At 39.3% G+C, this 26,573-nt stretch overlaps 1 protein-coding gene across 4 annotated transcripts in view; it reads left to right on the top strand.

Moving 5' to 3' along the window:
* Positions 1-26,573, top strand: part of RNF216 (ring finger protein 216) — a 149,544-nt gene that overhangs the window by 15,837 nt on the left and 107,134 nt on the right. For 3 of the 4 annotated variants that reach the window (XM_028088420.2, XM_028088423.2, XM_028088421.2), the window contains exons 2-5: positions 1,413-1,546; positions 7,903-8,036; positions 16,838-17,695; positions 18,905-18,981. In XM_028088420.2, the coding sequence (XP_027944221.1) occupies positions 1,480-1,546; positions 7,903-8,036; positions 16,838-17,695; positions 18,905-18,981 (1,136 nt within the window). In that variant the 5' untranslated portion in view covers positions 1,413-1,479. The remainder of the gene's footprint in view (positions 1-1,412; positions 1,547-7,902; positions 8,037-16,837; positions 17,696-18,904; positions 18,982-26,573) is intronic. The other variant, XM_028088422.2, reaches the window with a different exon arrangement.

The following is a 26,573-nucleotide window of genomic DNA, read 5'->3' on the forward strand; positions in this document are numbered from 1 at the left end:
AAATTTATTTATGAGAGAGAGCAGGGGGAGGAGCAGAGGGAGAGGGACAAGCAGACTCCATGCTCAGTGCAAAGCCCAATGCAGGGCTCAGTCTTAGGACCCTGAGATCATGACCTGAGCTGAAACCAAGAATTGGACACTTAACTGACTGAACCACCCAGTGCCCCTCTATTTTCTTTACCCATTCACTGAATGAACACTTAGGCTGTGTCCACATCTTGGCTATTGTAAATAACGCTGCAGTGAACATGGGGGTGCAGATAGCTCTTGAACATTAGTGATTTCTTTTCCTTCAGATATATACCCAGAAATGGAATTGCTGGATCATATGATAGTTTTATTTTTAATTTGTTTTGTTTTGTTTTAATATTTTATTTCTTAGCGTGTGAGAGAGAGAGAGCGCACAAGCAGGGGGGAGAGGTAGAGGCAGAGGGAGAAGCCAACTCCTCAGTGAGCAGGGATCCCGAATTAGGACTCAGCCCCAGGACCCTGGGATCATGACCTGAGCCAAAGCAGACGCTTAACCAACTGAGCCACCCAGGTGCCCCATTTTTATTTTTTTGATGCACCCCCATACTAGTTTCAATAGAGGGAATTTACATTCCCTCCAGTAGTGTATGAGGGCTGCCTTTTCTCCATGTCCTCGCCCGCATTTGTTATCTCTTTATCTTTTTGGTGATAGTCATTCTAACAAGTGGGAGGCTATAGCTCTTGGTTTTGATTTGCATTTCCCTGGTGATTAGTGATATTGAGTACCTTTTCATGTACCTGTAGTGCATAAGAATATCTTATTGGAAAAATGTCTATCTAGATCCCTTTCCCATTTTAAAATTGGATTATTTGCTTTTTGGCTGTTGAGTTATAGGAGTTCTTTGTATATTTTGAATTTTAACCCCTTACCAGATATTATGAGTTGCAAGTATTTCCTCCCTTTCCATAGGTTGCTGTAATTGAGTTTTTAAGTGTATCTTATTTTTACTTATATGTTCCATCTGTTCTTTGATCCTTTATTCCTCTTTTATATGTTCTTTTGCAATAATTGGTTATTTTTTTATTATTCTTCTCCCCACCATCAGCTTTTTAGTTATGCATTCTTTTTTTTTCCCCTTCGGTGGTGTTTTCACCATAAGCTCAGAATGCCACCTTCACCAAATATGTGGGAAGAGGTTGTTGTTTTTTTTAATATTTTATTTATTTATTAGAGAGAGAGAGAGCACATGAGAGGGGGTAGGGTCAGAGGGAGAAGCAGACTCCCCGCCGAGCAGGGAGCCCGATGCGGGACTCGATCCCAGGACTCCAAGATCATGACCTGAGCCGAAGGCAGTCACTTAACCAACTGAGCCACCCAGGCGCCCATGTGGGAAGAGTTTTGACAATCCCTCATTCTTAATGTTCTTTTTTTTCTTTTTCAGACCCTTTTGAACAGATAGTCACCATGTTTAGATATTAGCAAGCACATGTGTATGTGTGCATTTGAAAATGGCAGAAGGAAACAATAATGAAGAAGTCATTCACTTGAACAACTTTCACTGCCACAGGGGACAAGGTAAGTGTTTGTTCTCACTTTCTCCCTTTCATCATTGCTTTTTCTCTTTATGGTACGGTCATAGTTTCTTTGAAATTAACCTATTTTGCACCATGTGGAACCCAGAGACATTTCATTTTTAGACCTCAGAACATCTGGTGTAGTGGACTCATCAGACTAGAATTTTGTGTCAAATGGTGACACATACTGGCATGAATGAAGTTGAAGAATCTTTCATCACAAGTGGGTTATTAAGCTATTAATGAGCAAGCCAGAATAAGCTGTGAATGTGCAGTCATTGGATCTTAAGAGGTGGAAGTGTGGGAACTGTGGCAGTTCCGTTTTTGAAGGAATGGGGTCTTCAAAGGAGTGCTTCTCCAGGCCTATATGATCTGAAAGTGCTGCTCTAGCATTTTGCCCCCTCATATTATGCTTAATTTATTTTTTGCCAAAAGATTCTGGTTGCCTTACCGGGAATTTTAGAGCATGTATTCTTTCATTGTACAGTGTTTAAAATTTGGGGAAGTTCATTGATTCAAAAAGGGAAGGGAGCCTGCATTTCTGTAACATTGCTAAATGCATATGAAATTTCCTGTCAAATCCTAATTCACATTTACACTTAGGCCGAAAGGAGAAAATTCATGCTGCTGAGTAGGAGAAGTATTTTTTGCAAGTATAAATTCCATGGAAGGGGGCACCTGGGTGGCTCAGTTGGTTAAGTGTCTGCTCAGGTCATGATCCTAGGGTCCGGGGATCAAGCCCCAAGTCAGGCTCCCTGCTAGGTGAGGAGTCTGCTTCTTTCTCTCCCTCTGTCCCTCCCCCTCCCCACTGTGTGTGTGCGCGTGTGTGCGCGCGCACGCGTGCACACTCACAGAATTTTTTTATTTTTTTTATTTTTTTTTAAAGTAAGGGAGATATTTTGTTGTTTTTTTTTTAAAGATTTTATTTATTTATTTGGCAGAGAGATAGAGAGAGAGAACAAGTAGGCAGAGAGGCAGGCAGAGGGAGAGGGAGAAGCACGCTCCCCGCCGAGCAGGGAGCCCTATGCAGGGCTCGAGCCTGGGATTATGACCTGAGCCGAAGGCAGCCGCCTAACTGACTGAGCCACCCAGGCTCCCCTAAAAGAATTTTTTTAAAGAAAATAAATTTCCATGGAAGAAATTGTACCATATTTTTCCCCATTAATAATAATTTGTGCTTATGAAGATTATTTTTTTCCCAGCAGAGGGTAAATTATATACATTTGGCTTTCAGAGAGCATTTAAAGTTGAGCAGATTTTATTAAGCAAATAAAAATATTGCTTTTGAGAAAAATAAAATGCTGTGCAAATTATGAGTGCAAAAGTACTAATTTTTAAAGGATTTTATTAATAGTTTATTCTAACTTGGTAGTAAGAGAACCATAATTTATTATGATTCAGAAAGTTTTAAATCTTAGCTGTAATTTGTATATGGGATCATTTCCAAATTTTTTGAACACATATATCAAATTAATGTTGTAGTTGTTTTGTGACCGGGTTTTAAATACACTTGAACAGAGTTTCAGAACAACTAATTCCTTTGGGGAAATTATTCACTTTGGAGGTATATTTTTTTGTTAGAAAAGTTTTGTGTGTTTTGCACCCAGCATGAAGATTTTTCTCAGGCATGCGGAGTTGTTTTGTTTTTATGAGCTGTATTAATTTTATTGTGCCAACCCCTGTAGGTTTATTTTTAAATCATCTTTATTGAGGTATAATTTACTTAAATAAATGCACACATTTTAAGCATATAGTTTAGTGGGCTCTGAAAAATGAAAATACCCATGTTACCACCCCCTTTACTCATGATGTGGAACATTTCTGTCATCCCAGAAAGGTTCCTTTATGCCCTCTCTGCGACCAGTCCTCACTCTACTCCTGGCCTAAGAAAACCACTGGTCTGTTTTTTGTCGCTATACAGTTTCATATAAATGGAAGCATACAGTTTATACTCTTTATGCCTGAATTATTCTGCCCAACATAATGTTTTGAGATTCATCCATGGTTGCATGTATCAATTAAATCCTTTTTAATTGCTGAGTAATATTTAATTGCAAGAATTCCATACCCAGTAAAAATAGGCTTAAAAATGAAGGTAGGGGCATTTGGGTGGCTCAGTTGGTTAAGCAACTGCCTTCGGCTCAGGTCATGATCCTAGGGTCCTAGGATCAAGCCCCACATCGGGCTCTCTGCTCCGTGGGGAGCCTGCTTCTCCCTCTCCCACTCCCCCTGCTTGTGTTCCCTCTCTCGCTATGTCTCTGTCTGTCAAATAAATAAGTAAAATCTTAAAAAAAAAAAGGTAAAATTAGGGGCACCTGGGTGGCTCAGTCGTTAAGCGTCTGCCTTCAGCTCAGGTCATGATCCCGGGGTCCTGGGATCAAGCCCCGCATCAGGCTCCCTGCTCAGCAGGAAGCCTGCTTCTCCCTCTCCCAGTCCCCCTGCTTGTGTTCCCTCTCTCGCTATGTCTCTGTCTGTCAAATAAGTAAATAAAATCTTTAAAAAAAAAAGTGAAGGTAAAATAAAGGTTAAAAGTACAGGAATGAAAAGAGATAGGTTATGCAAGTAGCACAAAAAAGAGCTGGTGTGTCGGGCGCCTGGGTGGCTCAGTTGGTTAAGCGACTGCCTTCGGCTCAGGTCATGATCCTGGAGTTCCAGGATCGAGTCCCGCATCAAGCTCCCTGCTCAGCAGGGAGTCTGCTTCTCCCTCTGACCCTCCTCCCTCTCATGCTCTGTCTCTCATTCTCTCCCTCTCAAATAAATAAATAAAATCTTTAAAAAAAAAAGCTGGTATGTCTATGTATTATCAGATAAAGTAGATACTTGAGCCAGAAGTATTAATAAATAAAGATAAAGAGTTTATAATGATAAAGGGGTCAATGCACTGGAAAGATAAAACAGTTCTAACCTCTGTACGGTCAGTGACATGTCAAAATACACAAAGCAAAAATTGACAGAACTAAAAGGAGAAATGGATAAATCCACAATTATAATGGGGATTTTAACATGTTTCTTTAACTGACAGCAAGCATTCACAAACATTTGTATGATATAGAACACGATCAACAAATTTGACATAACAGACATAAGTGGAATACTGCACCCAACGTATTTAACAAAATTGGCCATATTTTGAGCCACAAAACAAATTCCAGGTTTCAGAGGATTGAAATCATATGGGTTATATTCTCTAATCATATTGGAATTAAGTTGTAAATCAATTACAGAAATATAATTAGAAAGTCCTTATATGTGTGGAACATAGGAGTACATTTCAGAATGACGGTTCAAAGAAATCACAGTGGAAATCAAAATATTTTGAATTGCATGATAATGAAAATACAATCTGTTGAAGCTTATGAGATGCATCTAATATCATGTTTGAAAAAAACTGAATAATCTAAATGAGGACTTAGCGAATTTTTAAAAGTCAGATAGTCACTATTTTTGCCTTGCAAGTCTTGTGCTCTCTGTTGGCAATTAATCAGCTATACCATTATAATGTGAAGGCAGTTATAGTTGATATGTAAATGAATGAACATGGCTATGTTCCAATAAGGACATGAAGTAGCAGGTACCATCCCACCCCACACTGCTGCCGGGGGTTTATATTAGCACAATTGGGAAAATTGTTTGGCGTTGTCCGCTAAAATTGAACATATGCTTTCCCTATGGTTTAGCACTTCCACTCCAAGAATGTACCGAACTGAAATGAGTATACCAATAGACATGCATAAGAATGTTCAAGACAGAATTAGGGGCACCTAGGTGGCTCAGTCAGTTAAGTATGCAACTCTTGATTTTGGCTCGGGTCATGATCTCAAGGTCATGGGATCAAGCCTGAGTGAGCCTACTTAACGTTCTTTCTCTCCCTCTCCCTCCCTCTCTCTCTCCTTAAAAAAAAAAAAGTGTTCAAGACAGTGTTATCCAAAATAGCCAAGACTGGAACCAACCCAAATGTCCACTGACAGAAAAATAAATAACTTGCAATATAGTCATATAGTGGATTACGTACAGCAGAGAGCTACAGCACATGCCACAGCATGAATACATGGACCTAGTATTTGCAAGAAAGCCAGAAACGAATGTATACTCAAAAAACAAACAGAATTAGTCTGTGGAGTTAGGAGACTATTGTGCTGGAAATGTATTTACTGACCTTGGTGATGGTCACTCAGGTATGGGCCTTTTGATTAATTCATGGAGTTATACATTTGGTTCATAGACTTTGTTTTACTTTAATTTTTTAAAGGCTAATGTGTTTATACATGGTGTGTTAGGGAATATCTTGTCAACCATTGGGCTTCCACTGTGAGGCAGTAGGTTTCAAGCCAGCTTTTTCATTGAGTCTTCCAAGGTCGTCAGTAAGTGTTCTTTTCTTGGGCCACTTTTTCCAGAAAGGAATGTACAATTTCCTGCCTATGGAATCTGAGACTGTCTGCCAGCATTCTGGGAGCTAAGAAGTAGAAGGCAGCCAGAGTCTTGTTCATTATGCTATTTCACTGGCACCCCTTTCCTGTCTTGACCCTGTGCTTGGTGTCTAGTGCCTCTGCCTCAGTGTCTCTTCATAATGGACCTCCACAGGGTGGGTTTTTTTGGAATGGCTGACTGAGCTTAGCAAATTCTCTCCAAAACCAGTGGTAAAATTAGACAAAATTGTCCAGAGCTCCACTCTGCTTGCTAGATGGGGTGCTGCCCAAATCATTCATTGCTTAATAAAGCCAATTAGATCTTCCAAAAAGAATTAGAATTTTCAAAAACAACCATTTAATATCTGGAAATGACCAAAGGAATATAATGATTGGGAACGTTCAGGAAAATCTGGGATTCTGTCACATGTATTAGGCTACCTCTGGTTGGCTGTCCACCCTGCAGGCTGTGGGTTTGAGCCTTTTCCCCTCAAACCATCACTGTTAACCTTTTTTTAATGTTGAGGAAGTGATGCTTGATGAAGTTAGGTAATAGCATCATGTGGCTGGCATATGGTAGAGTGGAGACTTGAACCCAGGCAGTCTGACCTTAGATTCAACAAACTGCACTCACTGGCTCAACACAGCTCTGTTACAGGGATGAAATGAGATAATTGACTTTAGATTGCTTTTCAAATTGTTGGATGCTGGGCGCTTGGGTGGTTCTGTCGTTAAGCGTCTGCCTTCGGTTCAGGTCATGATCCCAGGATCTTGGGATCGAGTCCCACATCGGCCTCCCTCCTCTGCGGGAAGCCTCCTACTCCCTCTCCCACTCCCCCTGCTTGTGTTCCCTCTCTCGCTGTGTCTCTGTCAAATAAATAAAATCTTTTAAGAAAAATTGTTGGATGCCATTAAAATAAATGAGGCATTAGCCTTGAAAAAGATACTAGAGCTTTAATGGAGATATTTCAGCATTTGTAATTGATGATACCTCTTTTCTCATTGTGGGGTTTTTTTCCCCCTAACCTTTTCTCTAGGACTCTTAATGCATTTTCTCTTCATTGCCTGTTTTAACCTTTAACATTACCATGAGCCAGGCAGGAAAAATTTAACAGTTTGTGTTATCCAGTAATTCATATTCAAACAAATAGAAGGAGTTAGAACCTTTGAACATAATAATTTCTGTATCCAGATAGTTAGCTTAACTCTAGTTGTACTTAAAAGGATGGGGCACCTGGTTGGCTCAGTCAGTTAAACGTCCGACTCTTGATTTCGGCTCAGGTCATGATCTCAGGGTCCTGAGATCAAGCCTTATGTTGGGCTCCACGCTCAGTGGGGAATCTGCTTCTCTCCTCCCTCTCCCTCTGCTCTTCGTGCTCACTCATGCGCATGCTCTCTCTCTCAAATCTTTAAAAAAAATAATAAAATTTAAAACTGCAATTAGGAAGGTTCTGTTGTTTACAGTCATAGATGCTAAATTGGTTTGAAACAATGAACTATGTGTAAACTATTTAAAGTTTATGTATAAGGTGAGCAAATTGGTATTTTAAATATTAAATGAAAATTTTACTTAGTTTCGAGTGAAAGTTTTTTCAGATTAATCAGTTGAATAAAACAACTCCCAGTTGTTTTAATAGTAATAGAGATGAGGTGGGAGTAATAGAGATGAGGTGGGAGACCATGATTTCACTTTTTTAAAAATTGGCAGTCAAGATTTCACCAACAGATTTCTCAGACCTAGTATAAGAAAAAGTTGATACTGTTGTCAGATTTTCTCTATTGATTCCCAAAATGTATTATTGGCAAGGCTCACCACGGAAACCTGGCTGTGGGTGCGGGTGCTGCTTGAGATAAGCTAACACACCAGTAGCTTTTCATGCCAAAATTGAATTAAAAGACTGAATGTGATCATGCTTATCTCCTGGTAACCATGTTCTCTGCCTCCTTTTAGACTGGATCAATCTCAGAGATGGACCCATCACTATATCTGACTCCTCTGATGAGGAAGGGGTTCCTATGCTGGTCACCCCAGCTCCTCAGGAACACGACGAAGAGGACCTGGATGATGATGTCATCCTGACAGAAGTGAGTTTCCTTAAACTTACAGTGATGAGGCATTATTGCAAGTTATTGATCTGATTCTTTGGCCCTGCGGCAGTGGTGGTTGGTAGGACAGCTGAGAGCGCCATTTCTGTTGCCCTGTAGCACTCTGTGTGTGCTGTGGTCCTGCATCTCTGAGAGCAGCCCCTTTTCTACCCTAAGTGATGCCCCCATAGGTTTAGAAGCCGTACGTTTGGTCTCTTTCTCAACTTCTGCACTATTGCTGTGACTATTTGTGCACTAGTCTGCACTGTTGGAATTACTACAACCTTATTGTGTATTTTAATATCAGATAGTGCTCATCTCCCCTGTTTAGTCTCTTTTTCAGAATCATCCTGGATATTTTTTTGCTTATATTTTTATATAAATTTTGAGCTCAGCTTTTCTAATTCCAGTAGGTAGATCAGTGAATTCAAAACAAATCTTATCGTTAAACTTAACAATTTTTTATAATACCCTTTCTAACTTTTGTTCCATTTGGTCTAGCCTTCCTTTATATCCCTCAGCTAGAGCATTTTGAATTTTTCTTATTATAAATGTTAAACATTTTTGTTAAGTTTCTTCCTGGTATTTTATCTTTTCTGTCACTTTTGTAAATGGCATCTTTTCTTCCACTATACTTTTTAACTACTTTTTTTTTAAATTTAGGAGTCTGTTGGTTTTAATATTAATTTTATATTAATTTCACCTTATCTTTATCATCTGTAGTTGTTTTTCAGTTGACCCTGTGAACCTCTCAAGGGATGGCATCTGATCTATCTGCAAATAATGATACTTGCAGTTTCTTCCTTTCTAGTTTTTAAATTTGTCTTTATCTTGTCTAATTATATTAAATAATATCTTCTCAAAAATTTTAATAGTAGGAATAGGAATGAGGAAAATACCCACTGGCCTAAATGGGAATACAGAATACTTCTAGTGTTTCTTCGCTAAGTGAGATGGTGGCTTTTTGCTTGAGATACCCTTTTTTTTTTTTAAAGATTTTATTTATTTATTAGAGGGCACCGGTGGGGGAGGAGCAGTGGGAGAGGGAGAACCAGACTCCTACCTGAGCAGGGAGCCTGATGTGAGACTCAGTCCTAGGATTCTGTGATCATGACCTGAGCCGAAGACAGACGCTTAACCAACTGAGCCACCCAGGTGCTCCTGCGATACCATTTTTTAAAGTATGTTAAGGAAGTAGCCATCTACTTTTAAGTTTTTATTAGTGAATATAGAATTCTATCAAATTCCGTTTTAGCATCTGTGGAGATTGTCGTATAATTTTTCTTCGCTCTCTTAATGTAAATTATTTTGCTGTCTCTGGATCGACTCTGTGTGGTAATGGTATTATAATGTAATGGTAATATGCCCTTGGATTCCATTTGCTAAGATTTTATTTAGGGTTTTCTCCAAAGATCTCATGAGTGAGATTGGCCTGTAGTGTATGTGTGTGCCTGTGCTATCTTTGACAGGGTTTTTATAAACATGATTGATTCTGATTTCATAAAAAGAATTTAGAAGTTTTCTTTCTTCTTTGCTTTAATATTACTATTTTAAATAACATTTGAGTTATGTTCCTTACAGATTTGGTAAAATCTGGCATTTGGGCTGTTGCTTTTCTTGGAGGCCAGTTCTTTGAAACTGTCTCAGCTTCCTCTACAGTAATTAACATGTCTAGATTTTCTGTCACTTTTTTTTTTAAGTAGGCTTTGCACCCAGCATGGAGCCCAACGCAGGGCTCAAACTCAATGACCATAAGATTAGTACCTGAGCCGAAATCAGGAGTTAGACACTTAACCGACTGAGATACCCAGGCATTCCCTTCTGTCACTTTTTTTTTTTTTAAGATTAATTTATTTTAGAGAGTGTAGGAGGGGCAGAGGAGAGAGAGAATCTCAAGCAGACTCTGCACTGAGCATGGAGTCCAGTGCAGGGCTTGATCTCACGACCCTGAGATTACCACCTGAACTGAAACCAAGAGTTGGATGTTTAAGTGACCAAGCCACCCCAGGTGCCCCTTCTCTCCCTTTAATATCAGTTTGTGTGTTTTTTGGGGTTTTTTTTGTTGTTTCTTTAAGGATTTTATTTATTTATTTGAAAGAGAGAGACACGGCGAGAGAGGGAACACAAGCAGGGGGAGTGGGAGAGGGAGAAGCAGGCTTCCCACTGAGCAGGGAGCCCGATGCGGGACTCGATCCCAGGATACTGGGATCGTGACCTGAGCCGAGAACTGAGTTCTCAACAACTGAGCCACCCAGGCACCCCTTAATATCAATTTTGTTCACTGATATTTTCCTACAAAATAATTTCTTTAGTTTTTTAATGTATTTAATAAAATTAAATAACCTGTTGTCCTCTCCCTGTCCTCTGAGTCTGTGGTTCCTCCATTTTCCTTTTCTATTTTGTGTACTTGTGTTTTATCCCCTTTCCCTGATTTGATGAACTGACATTACCTTCCTTCCTCCCCTCTTCTCCCTCCTTCACCAAAGAAACTGTTTTGAGATTCGTGTTCTAGTGCTACCATTTGTTTTCTTGCTAATCAGTTTCTGCTTTTGTCTTGAATGCTTTCCTTCTGCTTTAGCATATTTAACATGTTTCTTTGGCATTTATTTTATGGTCCTTTTACTAACTTCGTGAGTTGGTCATTCTTCTTTTATATTTATTATTATTTTACTTATTGCCATGTAATGTATCACCTCAAAACTTAATGGCTCAAAACAACTGCAGTCATTTGTTTCTGTGGATCAGGAATTTGAGAAGGGCTCAGCTGGATTATTCTAGCTTGGGACGTCTTGTGTGGCTGTTGTCAGATGGTGCTGGAGCTGGGGCAGCAGGGGACTGGAGCAGCTAGAAGCCAACAGGCATTGCTTTTATCGGGGCTTCTACATAGGATCTCTCTCCCTTTTTATTTTTATTTTTTTTTAAGATTTTATTTATTTATTTGAGAGAGAGAATGAGAGATAGAAAGCACGAGAGGGAAGAGGGTCAGAGGGAGAAGCAGACTCGCTGCTGAGCAGGGAGCCCGATGCGGGACTCGATCCCGGGACTCCAGGATCATGACCTGAGCCGAAGGCAGTCGCTTAACCAACTGAGCCACCCAGGCGCCCCCTCTCCCTTTTTAAAACAACTTTTTTGAGATATAATTCACATACCATACAGTTTATTCATCTAAAATATACAATTTGGGGCACCTGGGTGGCTCAGTCAGTTAAATGTCCAACTCTTAGCTCAGGTCTTGATGTCAGGGTCGTGCATTCAAGCCCACACTGGGCTGCACACTGGGCATGGAGCCTACTTAAAAAAAGAGAAGTATATATAGGTCAGTAGTTTTTCATGTATTTACAGAGTTTTACAGCCATCAACACAATTTTAGGACGTTTTCATTATCCCAAAAGGAAACCCTATGCCCATTAACAGTGATTGCTAACCCCCCTCACCCCGACACCGCCATCCTCTGCACCCCTCCCTAGGCAACCACTAATTTACTTTCTGTCTGTATGTATGTGCCTCTCTTATGGACATTTCATATGAATGGGATCATACAATATTTGATTTTATTTGTGACCAGCTTCTTTCATTCAACATAATGTCTTCAAGATTCATCTGTGATGTAGCATAAGTAAGTACTTCCTTTTTATTGCCAAATAGTATTCCATTGTATGGATGTACCACATGTTGTTTATCCATTCATCAATTGATGGACATATGGAATGCTTCCACTTTTTGCTGTTATGACTAATGCTGCTATGAACATTCATGTAGCAGTTTTTGTGTGGACATATTTTTTTTTTCCTGGTTATTGTCTTAGTCCATTCCGGCTACTATAACAAAATACCACTGGGTAGCTTATAAACAACAAATTTATTGCTCACAGTTCTGGAGGCTGGGAAGTCCAAGATCAAGACGCCAGCATGGTTGTGTTCTAATGTAGAAGACCCTCTTTCTGGTTCAAAGCTAGCACCTCTCACTGTGTCCTCACATGGTAGAAGAGGCTAGGGATCTCGCTGGAGCCTCTTCTACAAAAGCACTAATCCCATTCATGAGGATTCATGAGGGTCAGGAAGACTGACCCGAACATTAAGACCATAGCAGTTATACCCCTAGGAATGGAATTGCTGGATCATATAATAACTCTGTTTTATTCTACCAGACTATTTTCCATAGCAGATACACTGTCGTACATTCCCACCAGCAGTGAATGAGGGTTCCAGTTTCTCCATATTCTCTCAAACAATTGTTAGTTATATCTTTTTCATTACTGCCATCCTTATGGATGTGAAGTGGTATCTCATGGTTTTGAATTGCGTTTCCCTATGGCCAATGTTATTTAGCCTCTTTTGATGTGCTTATTGACATTTGCATATCTTCTTTGGAGAAATGCCTATGCAGATCATGTGCCCATTTTTAAACAGGATTGTCTTTGTATTATTGAATCTTTGTATATTCATAGTGACCCTTATCAGATACCTGATTTGCATATATTTTCTCTCATTCTTTGAATTGTCTTTTCACTATTTGATGGTGTCCTTTGAAGCATAAAAGTTTTAAACTTTGATGAAATTCAGTTTATTCTTTTGTCAGTTGTTTTTGGTGTCAGGTCTAATACATGTGATCTGTTTTAAGGACTTGTTCAGGCTTCCTCACATCACAGAGGTGCCTCAGCATTAATATAAATTAGTACTTTAGATTCTTCCTGGATAAAGACTTTAGAACACTTTAACTCTATTTACCTACCAAATTAAATACTGTTCTTTAAATATATCTTAATTCTGTATACATTTTTTTTAAACTCTACACAATCTTTTTTGTTTTATATGATCAGCATCCACTTCATTTCCTCCAAATATTTCCCTTTTTTGTTGTTCTTCATTACTTTCTGCATCTTGCAGATTATTTTTCTTCTACCTAAAGAACACTCCTTAGGGCGCCTGGGTGGCTCAGTTGGTTAAGCGACTGCCTTCGGCTCAGGTCATGATCCTGGAGTCCCTGGATCGAGTCCCGCATCGGGCTCCCTGCTTGTCAGGGAGTCTGCTTCTCCCTCTGACCCTCCCCCCTCTCATGTGCGCTCTCTCTCTCTCTCTCTCTCTCTCTCTCATTCTTTCTGTCTCAAAGAAAGAAAGAAAGAAAGAACACTCCTTAGGACTTATCTTTTCACTCAGCATAAAATTCTTTGTGGTAGTTATTTTCTTTTAACACTAGGAATGTATTATTCCAGTGTTTTCTGGCTTTCATTTTTGTGTTGAAAAGTCAGTCTTATTTTTGCTTTTGAAGGCAATATGTGCTTTTAAGAATTTATATTTGATTTCTGAAGTCTTCCTGTGCTTAACTTAGGTTTCTGTCATTTGGGGTTTTTTAATTCATCCTGCTTAGATCTTCAAAACAAATCAAGCCACTGTCCTTCCTGAATATTTGTATTTTGTCTTCAAATATTGCTTCTTATCTCTCTCTTTCAGAACTCCACTTACATAGTTGGTAAAACCTTTTCACCATAGTCTTTATTTCTACTGTTTTCTTACCTAATTTTCAATCATTTTGTATCTATTCCTTATTTAGACTGCTTCCCTTTTTTTTTTTTTTTAAGATTTTATTTATTTGAGAGAGAGTGCACATGTTAGGGGGAGGGACAGAGGAAGAGGGAGAAGCAGACTCCCCACTGAGCAGGGAGCCTGAGGCGGGGCTCCATCCCAGGACCCCGGGATCATGACCTGAGCTGAAAGCTGACACTTAACCAACTGAGCCACCCAGGTGCCCCTCACATTTGTTTTTCTTTTTTGTTTGTTTGTTTTATTTGTCAGAAAAGGAGAGCACAAGCAGGGGGAGTGGCAGGCAGAGGGAGAAGCAGGCTCCCCACTGAGCCAGAAGTCCAATGCGGGACTCAGTCCCAGGATCCTGGCATCATGACCTGAGCTGAAGCAGACACTTAACCGACTGAGCCACCCAGGCATCCCTTAACATTTGTTTTTCAAACAAGGTTGGGGGACAAGCAATTTCAGATGGAGGGATTTAAACTATCCAAGCTAGGATTCATTTCCAGGGAGGTCCAGCATATTTCCAGTTCACCCTTGAATTTGAGATTTACCAGAACCCTTCCCTGTGGTGAGTTCTGAATTCCACCTTTGGTGCCCATAGCTCCTCAGTAAGGATGTCAGAAGTGTTGTTTGTCGTCTTATCTTCAGCCGGACCTGGAATTAGCAAATGTAGCTATAAGAGAAAAGTACCCCAGTGTGGGGCTCATTTTACTGGACTTCTTCCTGGTTCCTGTCCCCCTATATATCTGAGGCCTTCAAGTAGATGTTTGATGTTGCTTTGATATTTTGACCAAGTTTTCTGCTTTTACTCAGTAGAAGCGTTGTTCTGAATGATCTAGCTAGCATGTTGTTACTAGAAACAGAAGTCCACTTTTGTGCCCTTACCCATGTGCTTTCTGAATCACTGTGTGCCAATAACTTATGTGATCGAGTGTATGGTTGGGTTTTGCTTTAGGGGTTCTTTTTAAAGAGACTTTTAAATTTAATAGAGGAATTGATCTCTTTTATATTAAATTATTTAATCACTACATCCAAGGTAGGGCTCAAACTCACAACCCCAAGATCAAGAGTCATACACTCCCCTGAGCCAGTAAGGTGCCCCTCATTTATATTTATTAATGTGACTATTACAATTTGTTTTTAGTTCTCTCATAGTATTTCTTTTGCTTTACATTTTTACTGCTTTTAAAAATAATCTTTCAGGGATACCTGGGTGGCTCATTAGGTTAAGCATCCGACTCGATTTCAGTTCAGATCATGATTTCATGGTCATGGGATCAAGCCCTGTCAGGCTCTACACTCAGCAGGGAGTCTGCTTAAGGTTCCCTCTCTCTTCTTCCTCTGCCTCTCTTCCCGACTCATATGCTCTCATGCTCTCTCTCAAAAATAAATAAATCTTTTTAAAAATAATTATCTTTCACTATATATTCCCTGCATCTTGGAGGTTTTGTTTTTACTTATTTTGAGGCCATGTTCTAGCTGATAATTTGAAAAAATATTTTTTTTAATTTTTCTTTTTTTTTGAAAGCTTTTTATCCTTAGTTTTATTCTTTTTAGTTCTTCTGGTATTACTTTTATAGTTTCAGATGTTGTCCTTACATGTATCAGTTGATTTATCAGCTTTAAGTGTATTTTTGGACCCCTGGCTTCTTCACTTCACCTCCCAGCTTTTGATGATTACCTTATTTCTACTCAACCATGATTTAAAATGTTTATATTAAAGAGATAATTATTTTATTACTTCTTTGTGTTCTTGTTTCTGTTTTGTCACTATTTTACCTGCTGTGTAGTACTAATTTTCTAATTATGTTACTTATCTGCCATTTCTTTTTTTAAAAGTTGGATGTCTTTATATAGTTTCTGGTTGTTTTTTTATTACTCAACTTTGAATGCGATTGAAGTTTTCCTGGACCAGCTCTTTGTAGGCAGTTACGTTAGGGAAAGGCTCAGGCACTGTTGCTGACTAGCAGTTCTCTCTTACCAGAGGGCGGGTGTGTGCACACGTGTGCATGTGCGTGCGCACAAGGGGTGTTTGTGCACGTGGACTTATGTTTATATAGCCTTCTCTTCTTAGGACCTGGCAGAGATTGCTGGTTCCACAGAAGCCCTTTTCAAAGTTTCTGTCCATCCTGTGTCACTGACAGCCTGCCCCCCCCATACATACACGCGCACACACACACACACACACACACACACACACACACACACACACAGGTGTTTGTTCCCTTCTAGTCTAAGCTCCTCAGAAACTCCTGTCAAATGAAGTGGCAGTTCTCCTTGTTCCAAACAGGGTATTGGTCTTGTCCTCCCAGGGCACAACACTGTCTTTGGAAAACTTTCTGCCTTTCTGAAGCTTTCTCTTCCTTATCTGAAGTCTGTAGTTGTACTTCTGTCACTGCATTTATCAGCTCCTCCTCTTACATGTTGTGATTTGCGATTGCATATGTCTGCTGGTTTCATCAAAGATTTTCAGTTCTGTGTCTCATTCTTCTCCCTGGATCGGGGTGATTTCAGAGGAGAGAAAGGTCAGAGGCATCTATATTCTGTTATCTTACAGTTGGACATCCATTTCAATTAAACTTCTCTCTTGGGCATAAACTGTAGAATGTCTCTGATTTTTTTCTTTTTATGTTATAAGCAATGTGGCAGTGAGTATCTGATATATATGTGCCCTTTAGATACATAAGGGTTTATAGAATAGATATAAAAAGGTTGTACTGATAGATCCAAAAGGTTGTACTGATAGATCCTAAGGATATACATTTTTAATTTAGTCAGTAATGCCAAATTGTTTTCCTAAATTCTCCAGCAGTGAATGATAGCCTGAGAGTTTTCCTACATCCTTATCACTGCTTGATATTATCTAACTAAAAACTCTGCCAGTCTTATGGGGGCTGGGGGTCTTTTTTTAATTTGCATTTTGCTAACTACTAATGAAGCTTAAATTCTTTCCATATTTTTTAACAGTCCTCATTCCTCTGCTGTTTTGTCATTCTTTCATTATTTCCTCTGCTATGTAGTTATTTTTTAGTGGTCTCAGGTGAAATTATAATTCAAACTATAACTCAGGTTCCAGTCTCTGAATGGCTACTCTGATTCTTACAGTTGTGATCAAATTTCAGTGTTAAGAGAAATGTTGAGAATAGGTTTTGTTGGGTAGGGTGTTTTGGGTTTTGTTTCTTTCCCATCCTGTCTCCAAAGCTCAACATAAGTACACAAGGAGACATAGACCTAGGAAAGAAATTGAATTATTATTAAAATTTCATTTTTTCTTAGACAAATAAACCTCAGACATCACGACCCAATCTCATCAAACCAGCTGCCCAGTGGCAAGATCTCAAAAGATTGGGAGAAGAAAGGCCTAAAAAGTCTAGAACAGCCTTTGAATCAGATAAGAACGGCTATTTTTCAGTGTGTAACAGCTCATTGTTTGATTCTGGGGCACAGGATGATTCTGAGGATGACTACGGTGAATTTCTGGATCTTGGGCCTCCTGGAGTTTCTGAATTCATTAAGCCAAGTGGCCAAACAGAAAGAGAACCCAAACCTGGACCAAGTCATAACCAAGCAGCAAATGACATCGTCAACCCGAGATCAGAGCAGAAAATCGTTATCTTGGAAGAAGGTAGCCTTCTTTTACCAGAAGGTGATCCTCTAGACACTCAGAACCAGTCATCTGAAGATTCAGAGACAGAGCTTTTATCAAACCTTGAAGAATCTACTGCTATCCTAGATGATCAAGCCATCGGAGAAGACTGCTGGTTAGACCATCCTTACTTCCAATCCCTAAACCAACAGCCCCGTGAGAGAACAAACCAGGTTGTTCCTCAGAAGCGGCAGCCTGAAGCAGAACTGGGCCCGTTGTTGTATCAACATGAACCCCCAGGGCTGGCTTTTCCAAGGCCAGTTTTTCCAAGACCAGAACCCCAGCAGGATGGGATTCCAGGCCCTTCTTCTCCTCAGCCTGCCCATCCTCTAGGAGAGCTTGAAGACCAACAATTAGCAATAGATGATGAAGAGCCAGGACCAGCCTTTCCACCACCAGGATCTCAGGAGCCCAATTTGGAAAACCTTTGGGGGCAAGAAGCTACTGAGGTAGATCAAGAACTCGTTGCACTTTTAGTGAAAGAAACAGTAAGTTTTATTTTATTTAAGTGAATAATTACACTAAATGTACTGAGTTTTCTTTTACTGCAAAATCACGACGGGGCGGGGGAGGGCACTTCATTTTCCTAAGGGATCTATAGCTGGATACCAGGAGAAGAAAGACTCTGAAGATAGGAAAATTAAATCAGTATTCCTAATCTATCCTTAACCCCACAGCAAGCCCTCTGGGATTCTAGCTGTAGATCATGGGTACCCTGGTGCTGTCATATGAGCAGTGCCCCTGGTTTTAAAAAGGTTTTGAGTTAATTCCAATTCAGACCCATAAGGCAGGTTTATAAGATTACCTAGAGCTGCACTGTCCAATGTGGTAGTTTCATGTACCTGTTTAAATGTAAGTGTCTTACAATTAAATAAAATTTAAAATTCCATTTCCAGTGGTACTAATCACATTTAAAGTGCCTAATAGTCACATGGGGCTGAAGAGCTACCATACTGGAAATCACAGAATAGAGTATTTCCATCATTGTATGAAGTTCTTTTGGATATCCCTCATATAGAGTGTGATGCAGGGCTGTGAGTTCTGGCTCAGCTGCTCATTGCCTTTGAGCAGGCTTTTAACCCTTCTTCCCCCAGGTGTTTTCATCTGGCACACTAGCTCATGTGCATTTTAAGAGGTAGTGCTTTACTCCTTTTCGGACTCCTTTTGCCTGGGCAGAGATGTTCAGCGTTAATTGAAAGAGTGAAGAACGGGGGGACGAGCCATGAGAGACTATGGACTCCGAGAAACAAACTGAGGGTTTTAGAGGGGAGGGGTTCGGGGGGATGGGTTAGCCTGGTGATGGGTATTAAAGAGGGCACGTTCTGCATGGAGCACTGGGTGTTATATGAAGACAATGAATCATGGAACACTACATCAAAAACTAATGATGTAATGTATGGTGATTAACATAACAATAAATAAAAAAAAACTAATGATGTATGGTGATTAACATAACATAATAAAAGTAAAAAAAAAAAAAAAGGACACGAAGAATGGATATGCAAAGTGGCAGAGGACCAGATAATCTCTAGGGTCTTTTCTAGAGTCCGCAGTCTATGCAGACACGTACGTCTACGCATAGACCTGCCTTACAGCCCGTTTCTCGTCTTGAGTCATTTTACTTTTTGCCATCTGGTTTTTATTGCTATTTGAAACCATTCTTGTGGATAAAAAATAATGTTTTTATTCCTTTTCAGGAGGCAAGATTTCCAGATGTTGCAAATGGGTATATTGAGGAGATAATTCATTTGAAGAATTATTATGATTTGAATGTGTAAGTACACCACATGCCTTTTGTTTTTCTTACTGTAGTGAAATACACATAATATAAAAATCTACTGTTTTTACCATTTTTAAGTGTACAGATCAGTGGCATTAATTATCTCCACATTTTTGCACAACCATCGCCACCATCCCCAGAACATTTTCATCTTCCCAAAATGGAACTGTCCCCATTAAACATTAACTCCTTATCCCCCGCCCCTCCACCCCCAGCCCCTGGGACCTACACTTCTACTTTCTGTCTCTCTGAATTTGACTACTCCAGGGACTTCATAATAGAATAACACGGTATTTATCCTTTTGTGACTGGCTTACTTCGCTTAGCATTATGTTTTCTTTAATGATCCTGTTAGAGTTCTAATTTTAGTCATGTACAGACTTTTCTGGGTTTTACTTAATACTGCATGGTTATGGAATTAAGGTGTTTTGTTAATTCTGAGCATTGATACTACGTGTTTTGGTCAGGTGGTTTAAAGACATTTTCTTCCCTATATTTGTAACAAAGTGTTCTGCAACCACTCTGCCTGTTTGGAGAAGTGTATGGAAGTGTTTCTTTAGTGTTTATCACAAAAATGATAACTATAATTTTTAAAAAATAGAAGTGTCCCAAAGAAAACAAAGTATGTCCTTTTCCTTTTACACTCTTTTCCCTCCTAGTCTGCAGAGGTAAAACCGTTGTAAATTTGTGAGGAACGTAGAATATTGAAACTAATAAAATTTTCAGTTAATTAATACAGATTACATCCATCGAACAGAAGAGGTAGTATACCTAAACCTCTGTCCTCAAAAGATTATGCCCAGCACTATAATACTCAGCCCAGAGTGCAAGTGAGAGCTGTTCCCTGCCACGGCCAAGTGGGAAGAGCCCCATTTCCCAGGTCAGGAGCCAGAGGAGATGCTCTGTTCTAATTCATACAAAGACACTGTTGGTGCCAGTGGCTACCCTGTCTTGTCGCCCTCTATCCGGGGATAGCCACTGTGACCCGGCTTGTTTGTTTGTTTTAAGATTTTATTTTTTTGATTCTAAGTTACTGTAGACTTAAAGTTTTTATATAAGTGGTATTTTAAAATGAGTTAAAACCTTTTTTGTTTTTGGTACTGAATTATCCTATGTTTGACCAGTAGAAACCTCTTAAGATGCATCTGTATCATTTTGACATGGCCCAGTTAGTCTGAGCATGCCCTTGCTTTGTAAAATACAGAGTTGCTTGGGCTTACCTTGAATGTTTCTGCCCTAAACCTGGAATGTGGTCATTTCTCCAAGAAACCCGGGTTTTTGCCACTAGCATGTCATCACTTGTCAGCCCTTACAGGGGACAGAGCAAGGAAATACGGGGTTTTTTTAATTACATGTTCATGATTTCCCATTTAAGTTTAACATTAAAGTTTTTTTCCCCTCAGTCTTTCTAAATTTTACATTTTTGTGTTCTTCCACGAGAAATGTAGTTTCTAGTAACATTAATACATTTTTTTATCCTATAATAGACATAAAATAAATTGTAGTACCAGTGTTACTATTGAGGATTACTACTGAGTGAAGTAAAAAATGTTTTATAGTTATTTTGCGCTTAATGCATATCTCACTAAGGCAGTACAGTTAGAATATAGACTAACCTAGGCAGTAGATCGATGACGTTCCTCAGTTCTAGAAACTTGGTAGCCAGTATCTCCTCAAATAATCCTGTTCTCTTCCTTTTGCTGTCACACTTTTTCCCCGTCCTCTGTGGCTCTTGACCCCATCTCTTTGTCTCTGTGATACACTCTGGATGATTTCTTCAAGGCAGTCCTATAGCTCACTAATTTTCTTTTTAGTGGGGTGTAATCTGCCATTAAACTCATCCACAGAGGTGCCTAGGTGGCTCAGTCGTTAAGCGTCTGCCTTCGGCTCAGGTCATGATCCCCGGGTCCTGGGATCGAGCCCCGCACCGGGCTCCCTGCTCGGCGGGAAGCCTGCTTCTCCCTCTCCCACTCCCCCTGCTTGTGTTCCTGTTCTCACTCGCACGCTCTCTTTCTCAAATAAATAAAATCTTTAAAAAAAAAAACCTCATCCACAGTGTTTTTAGTTCCATTTCCTATATTCTCATTCTGGCATCCTGATTTTATAATACTCCAGATCATTTTTCTAGTGTCATTTTTTGCCTGTATTTTTAATCCATTTAGTTCTCTAAACACAATAAACATAGCTTCTTTGTGTTCTGAGTGTGATCATTCTGACACGTGAAGTCCTTGTGAATCTCATTCTGTTGTTTCTGCTGGCTCTCTTGGTGTCTTGTTTTCCTTGTGCGTTTTGTAAATTTTAACTGTGAGCTCACTTCTTGGGGTTTTGATAGAAATGGTTCCTTCGGGGAGGATTCACTTTTTCATCATGTGCCCAGGGGCAGTGTCAGTCTAACACTACTTTATACTTTAGATTGTTGTCTGCAAGGCTTTGGGTCATCGAGATAGTAAGAATTTAGTCTTGGATGAGGACTCGGTATAATCTTCAATTCTCACAGGGCGTTTTGTTTTCCTCTCCATCCACTCGTCAGTATTAAAGCATGTTTCTCCTTGTGGTCTGTAAGATTTGTCTGTGTGCCCTATGAAGTAAGAGCTCAAGAAGATGATGAATATCATCATCATTATTTTCTTTTTGAATATATAAATGACTTGATGAGTACACTTAGGAAAATCTCGCTTCTGTTTAGCTTACTTCTCTGGGGTTTCACTTTCACTTAGATTTGGACTCCTAGGAACTCCTAACTTTAATTTGATTGCAAGTTCTGTTTTAATATCAGCCTTTTTTAAGCCTTTTTTCTTGTGGACTGCATACAGAAAAATGCACAAAATTAAGATAGCCAGCCTAATAATTTATCACAAATCAAACATTCATGTAACTACCACCTAGAAATCTTCAAAAAATAGAACATTGCCACCATCTTTGAACACTTTGAAGATTTTGTGACGATATCATGTTGTCTCTATTCTTCTATGACTGGCTTCTTTCACTCAGCATTATGTTTCTGGGGTTTACCCATGCTCTGTAGTTCATTCATTTTCATTGCTATGTGGTATCCCATTTGTATCAAAATACTATTAATTTTTTCCTCTACTTTTTTTTAAATTTTTTTTTTTATATTTTATTTATTTAGTTGACAGAGAGCACAAGCAGGGGGAGCGGCAGGCAGAGGGAGAAGGAGCCTCCTGTACTTTTGATAGGCATTTGACTTGTTTCCACTTTTTGGCTTTCACAAATAATGCACCTTTGAACCATTCTTCCACATGCCTCCCAAGCCTCCAATCTTGACCAGATTTGGGCTTCGCCATCCTGCTGGCTACTGATTTTTTTTTTTTTAAGATTTTATTTATTTACTTGAGAGAGAGAACAAGAGCAAAAGAGAGCATAGAGGGAGAGGGAGAAGCAGACTCCCTGCAGAGCAGAGAGCCCAACGCAGGGCTCGATTCCAGGACCCTGGGATCATGACTTGAGCCAAAGGCAGACACTTAACTGAAAGAGCCACCCAGGCGCCCCTGGCTACTGATATTTTCAAGCAGAAATTTTTTATTTCTGAACTTTTGGTCTTGTTTCTCATCTTTGGGAGGATTGGTCTGCCATTACTGAAAATAAAAGTGCTATTTTATTGTAAGCTTTCAAAATTTTTGAATATCTAAATTACTTGATAATTACATTATTTTTAACTAATAAACTTTGTCTTTAGAGCATTTTTAGATTCATAGCAAAATTGAATTGAAATAATTAGTACATTTTTACAATAAAAAGTATCTCCTAGACTTCCCCTCAACTAAAAAACAACTGATTTTTATTTTTATGTAACCTTTTAGTTCTTGGAATGCAAACACAATTTTTTCAGAGAGTAAATGCAGTTCTGGGTATCTTGTTTATGAAATAATGTTAAGCAAAAAATATTTTCCATTTTTTTCTTTATGATGTTAATAATGATCCCCTTTAATAACAGTTTTATTGAGTTTTTCTCTTTGTTAAATACTTTGTTCATGGGGGTGCCTGGGTGGCTCAGTCGTTAAGCGTCTGCCTTTGGCTCAGGTCATGATCCCAGGGTCCTGGGATCGAGTCCCACATCAGGCTCCCTGCTTGGCAGGAAGCCTGCTTCTCCCTTTCCCACTCGCCCTGCTTGTGTTCCTGCTCTCGCTATCTCTCTGTCAAATAAATAAATAAAATCTTAAAAAAAAAAATACTTTGTTCAGTTTTCACCAATGTTCTAATGAACATTATTCTCCATATGGCACTTTCCCTTTTCTTTCTGTATACCTGCTACATGCTGAAACCCTAAAAGTTAAAATTCAGGGTTGGACATTATTAAAATTCAGGGTTGGACATTATAAACAAATTCATGGTCATTGAAACTATTTCCAAATAGATTTCCAGTGGAGTTGTACCAGTTTATGTTGCTGTTGGAGATGTACATGAATTGCTGTAGTAATTTCTCAGTGATGATGCATAGTGGTGGTGTTAACTAGGCATAAAGTAGCTTACTATTTTAGTTTATTTCTTTGTTAATGGGCTGCATGGCAGTTTTCATACATTTGTTTGACTAATTGTATATCTCTCCTTTGTGAATTGTTTGTACCTTTTCTCACTGAATTCTTTTGTTGTTGTTCATGTTTTCCTGATTATGAAACACAATACTTGTTTGTTCAGTCTGGAAAATATAAATGATTAAGTATAAACCTAGCCCAGGTAGCTAAGAATACTGTAGAATATACTAAACAATATAGAATACTGATTTGAATAGGAAATGCCAAGTTTAAGTATTTAATAATTTATAGTAAATGTTAAAGTAACCCTTTAGAAATGTAGTATACTTTAATGTTTCCCTCTCATTCTACAAATGAATGTATTATTTTTCAAGTATTTGCAAGATTAATTTCTGTGAAATACCAGTAAAATGGGATCAAATTGACAGATTTTGTGACAGTTTGTTCTCTTACCTCCTGAGTCTCATATATATCCTTTTTTCTAGGGACTTACTGATTCTGTGCTTTTCACATCACTCAGATGCAAATATTCATTCTTAAACATATATAAAAATTCTTGTGAAATCCAAAGAAAGGGGACTGTGCAGTAATTGTATTATATCTTTTCAAACCTGCAGTCTTCTGAGTTTCCTGACATGACTTGTTCCTGGGCTCTTGGGACTGAGGTGTTAATTCCCACAACTAAGCTAAATATTGTTAATGTAGACCCAAAGGGAGGCACAAAACAAAGTTGAGCAGGCTGGCATTGTGTGTGGCTGACTCTCGGTTATTTTATGTGCAATCTTTAGATCACCTTTAGACATAACCAGCTGGTCATTTTAGCAAGAGGGATTTATTCACCAGAGAACCTCCTGTGATGGTAATCTCTTTGAGCTGATTACTAAGACCTTTCACTCACATGTGATGAATCTTAAATTGGATCGAGGCAGCAACAACTATCTAAGGAATAAAAGCTTGTAATACTAGCCTGGCTCATTTAGGAGGAGTGCTTTCTTGAGACCCTTCAGCTTGTCAGGTCAGATCAGATGTGAAATAACATACATAGGTGGGCAGACTTGAGTTCTCACAAGCCTCCCACCCCAGGCTGTAAATATTGATGTCTTGGGTTATAGTTCATTTCTACAGAAGAGAAACTTTCTATTTAATTACCTGTGCCCACTGAATGTCATTTAACCTCCAGGAAAGTTCTGTTGGTGAGGGTAAAGATATTAAAATAGAAATGACTTTGACAGTTCAAAATGAGAGCCTTTGGGGGGGAGCGCCTTTTGTGTCAGTCAGTAGAGGGCCCCCGATTCTTGATATCGGGATCATGAGTTTGAGCCACGGGTCAGGTGTACAGATTACTTAAAAAAAAAAAAAAAAAAGATTGCATCATAAACAGGTTTGACTTAAGATTGAAACATAAATATGTAACAGAATGAGACCCTCTGATTTCTGCCATGTGGAATTCCTTCTCTTGCAGTGTTTTGATATGTGGTCTTCTTAATATTGGAAATATAAAATTAATTGGTCAGAGAAGAACCCCTAAAATATGGTTGGTTTTTGTTTTGTTTTCTTGAAATCACACCTACTATTCTACCTCTGTGTCATATACTGTAATTCTGTATAATGTACTTTAGAAAATACATAAAAGTAGAAAATTTTAAAGGATAAGATTTTTAAAATAGGAGTTGTAATACTTTCTTCCAGTACCATAGCAGATCATCTTCCATGCACCCCACGTGGATACCACTGGCTTCACTCATGGGTAGCCATTTTGTCAAAGAAGATTCTTCACTGAGTGACCTTTCTGGCTGTTTATTGGGTTGTGGTAGCCACACTTATCAGAACATTACAAACAGGCATATTTGAGATAGAGGAGCTTCTCCACATCTGGGTTGTGGTTTGTCTGGATGTGCATGTGAACAGAGTTGTTTAGCCTTTGAGGCCTTTCCCCGATGATACTAGATTCTTGGTGGTGGCTAACTCTCAGGTCAGCCTACAAAGAGCTGTATAACCTGCAGAAGGGTTGCAGATGAAGCATGCCCTCCCAGACTCTGTTCCCAGACACTCTCCCCCACGGGTGAGAAGAGGAACTGGAGGGAAGTGCTTTTTCTCTCCTCTTCCTGCTGGACCTGTCCTACTATTAAAGGCTCCACTGTTGGCACTGGACAGGAGATACCTGGGAAGAAGGGATTCAAGAATCATGGGGTGGAGTCATCTGAAGAACCTTCAGGAGCAAGGAAAGTGAGAAAGATGGAGAGGGGAATCCCCATGGCCCTGTGAGCCGAGAGGCTTTCCTGCTACTGAAGTAGCTAGTGCTACACACCCCACAGGCTGTTCTTATCTGTGGAATCATCCCAAGAGCTCAGCATGTTGCTGTATTTGGTGGTTACAGGGTAAAGAATCTTGCTGGTTAACATTTGTTAAATCTGGACAGTGATACATCAGCATGTGTTATCTTACTCTCTATCCTTACCTTTAAATGTATTTCATGATAGTGATAAGGGGACAAGGCTATGGGCTTGGCATGAAGAGAGTCCGTTCTTAGGCAGACATGGTCTGTTCTTTCAGCCTTGCAGCTGGGCAAACTGAACGTCACTGAAATTCTTCATGGGGACTTGTATTACCAGAGGGTTACAGAAAGTATTAATGAATTAACAGAAGGTCTTTTATATTCCATCCATTTACTTTAGCAAACTGTTTTATGGTTTTTTATTTTTATTTAAATTCAATTAATTAACATATATTACTGGTTTTAGAGGTAGAGGTCAGTGATTCATCAGTCTTAATATAGTACCCAGTGCTCATTATATCACGTGCCCTCCTTAATGTTATCACCCAATTACCCCAACACCCCACCCCACTCCGCTCCAGCAACCCTCAGTTTGTTTCCTGTGATCAAAAGTTGCTTATGGTTTGTCTCCCTCTCTCTCGTCTTTTTTGTTCCTCTCTTCCCCTATGATCCTCTGTTTTGTTTCTTAAATTCTACCTATCAGTGAGATCATAATTGTCTTTCTCTGATTGACTTATTTCGCTGAGCATACAACCCTCTAGTTCCATGCACATCGTTGCAAATGGCAAGATTTCTTTTTTTTTTTTGATGGCTGAGTA

The sequence above is a fragment of the Eumetopias jubatus genome, unplaced genomic scaffold, assembly GCF_037043125.1.
Source record: "Eumetopias jubatus isolate StellerSeaLion01/CBP00866 unplaced genomic scaffold, mEumJub1_p1.0 scaffold_12, whole genome shotgun sequence".
NCBI classification, from domain to species: domain Eukaryota; kingdom Metazoa; phylum Chordata; class Mammalia; order Carnivora; family Otariidae; genus Eumetopias; species Eumetopias jubatus.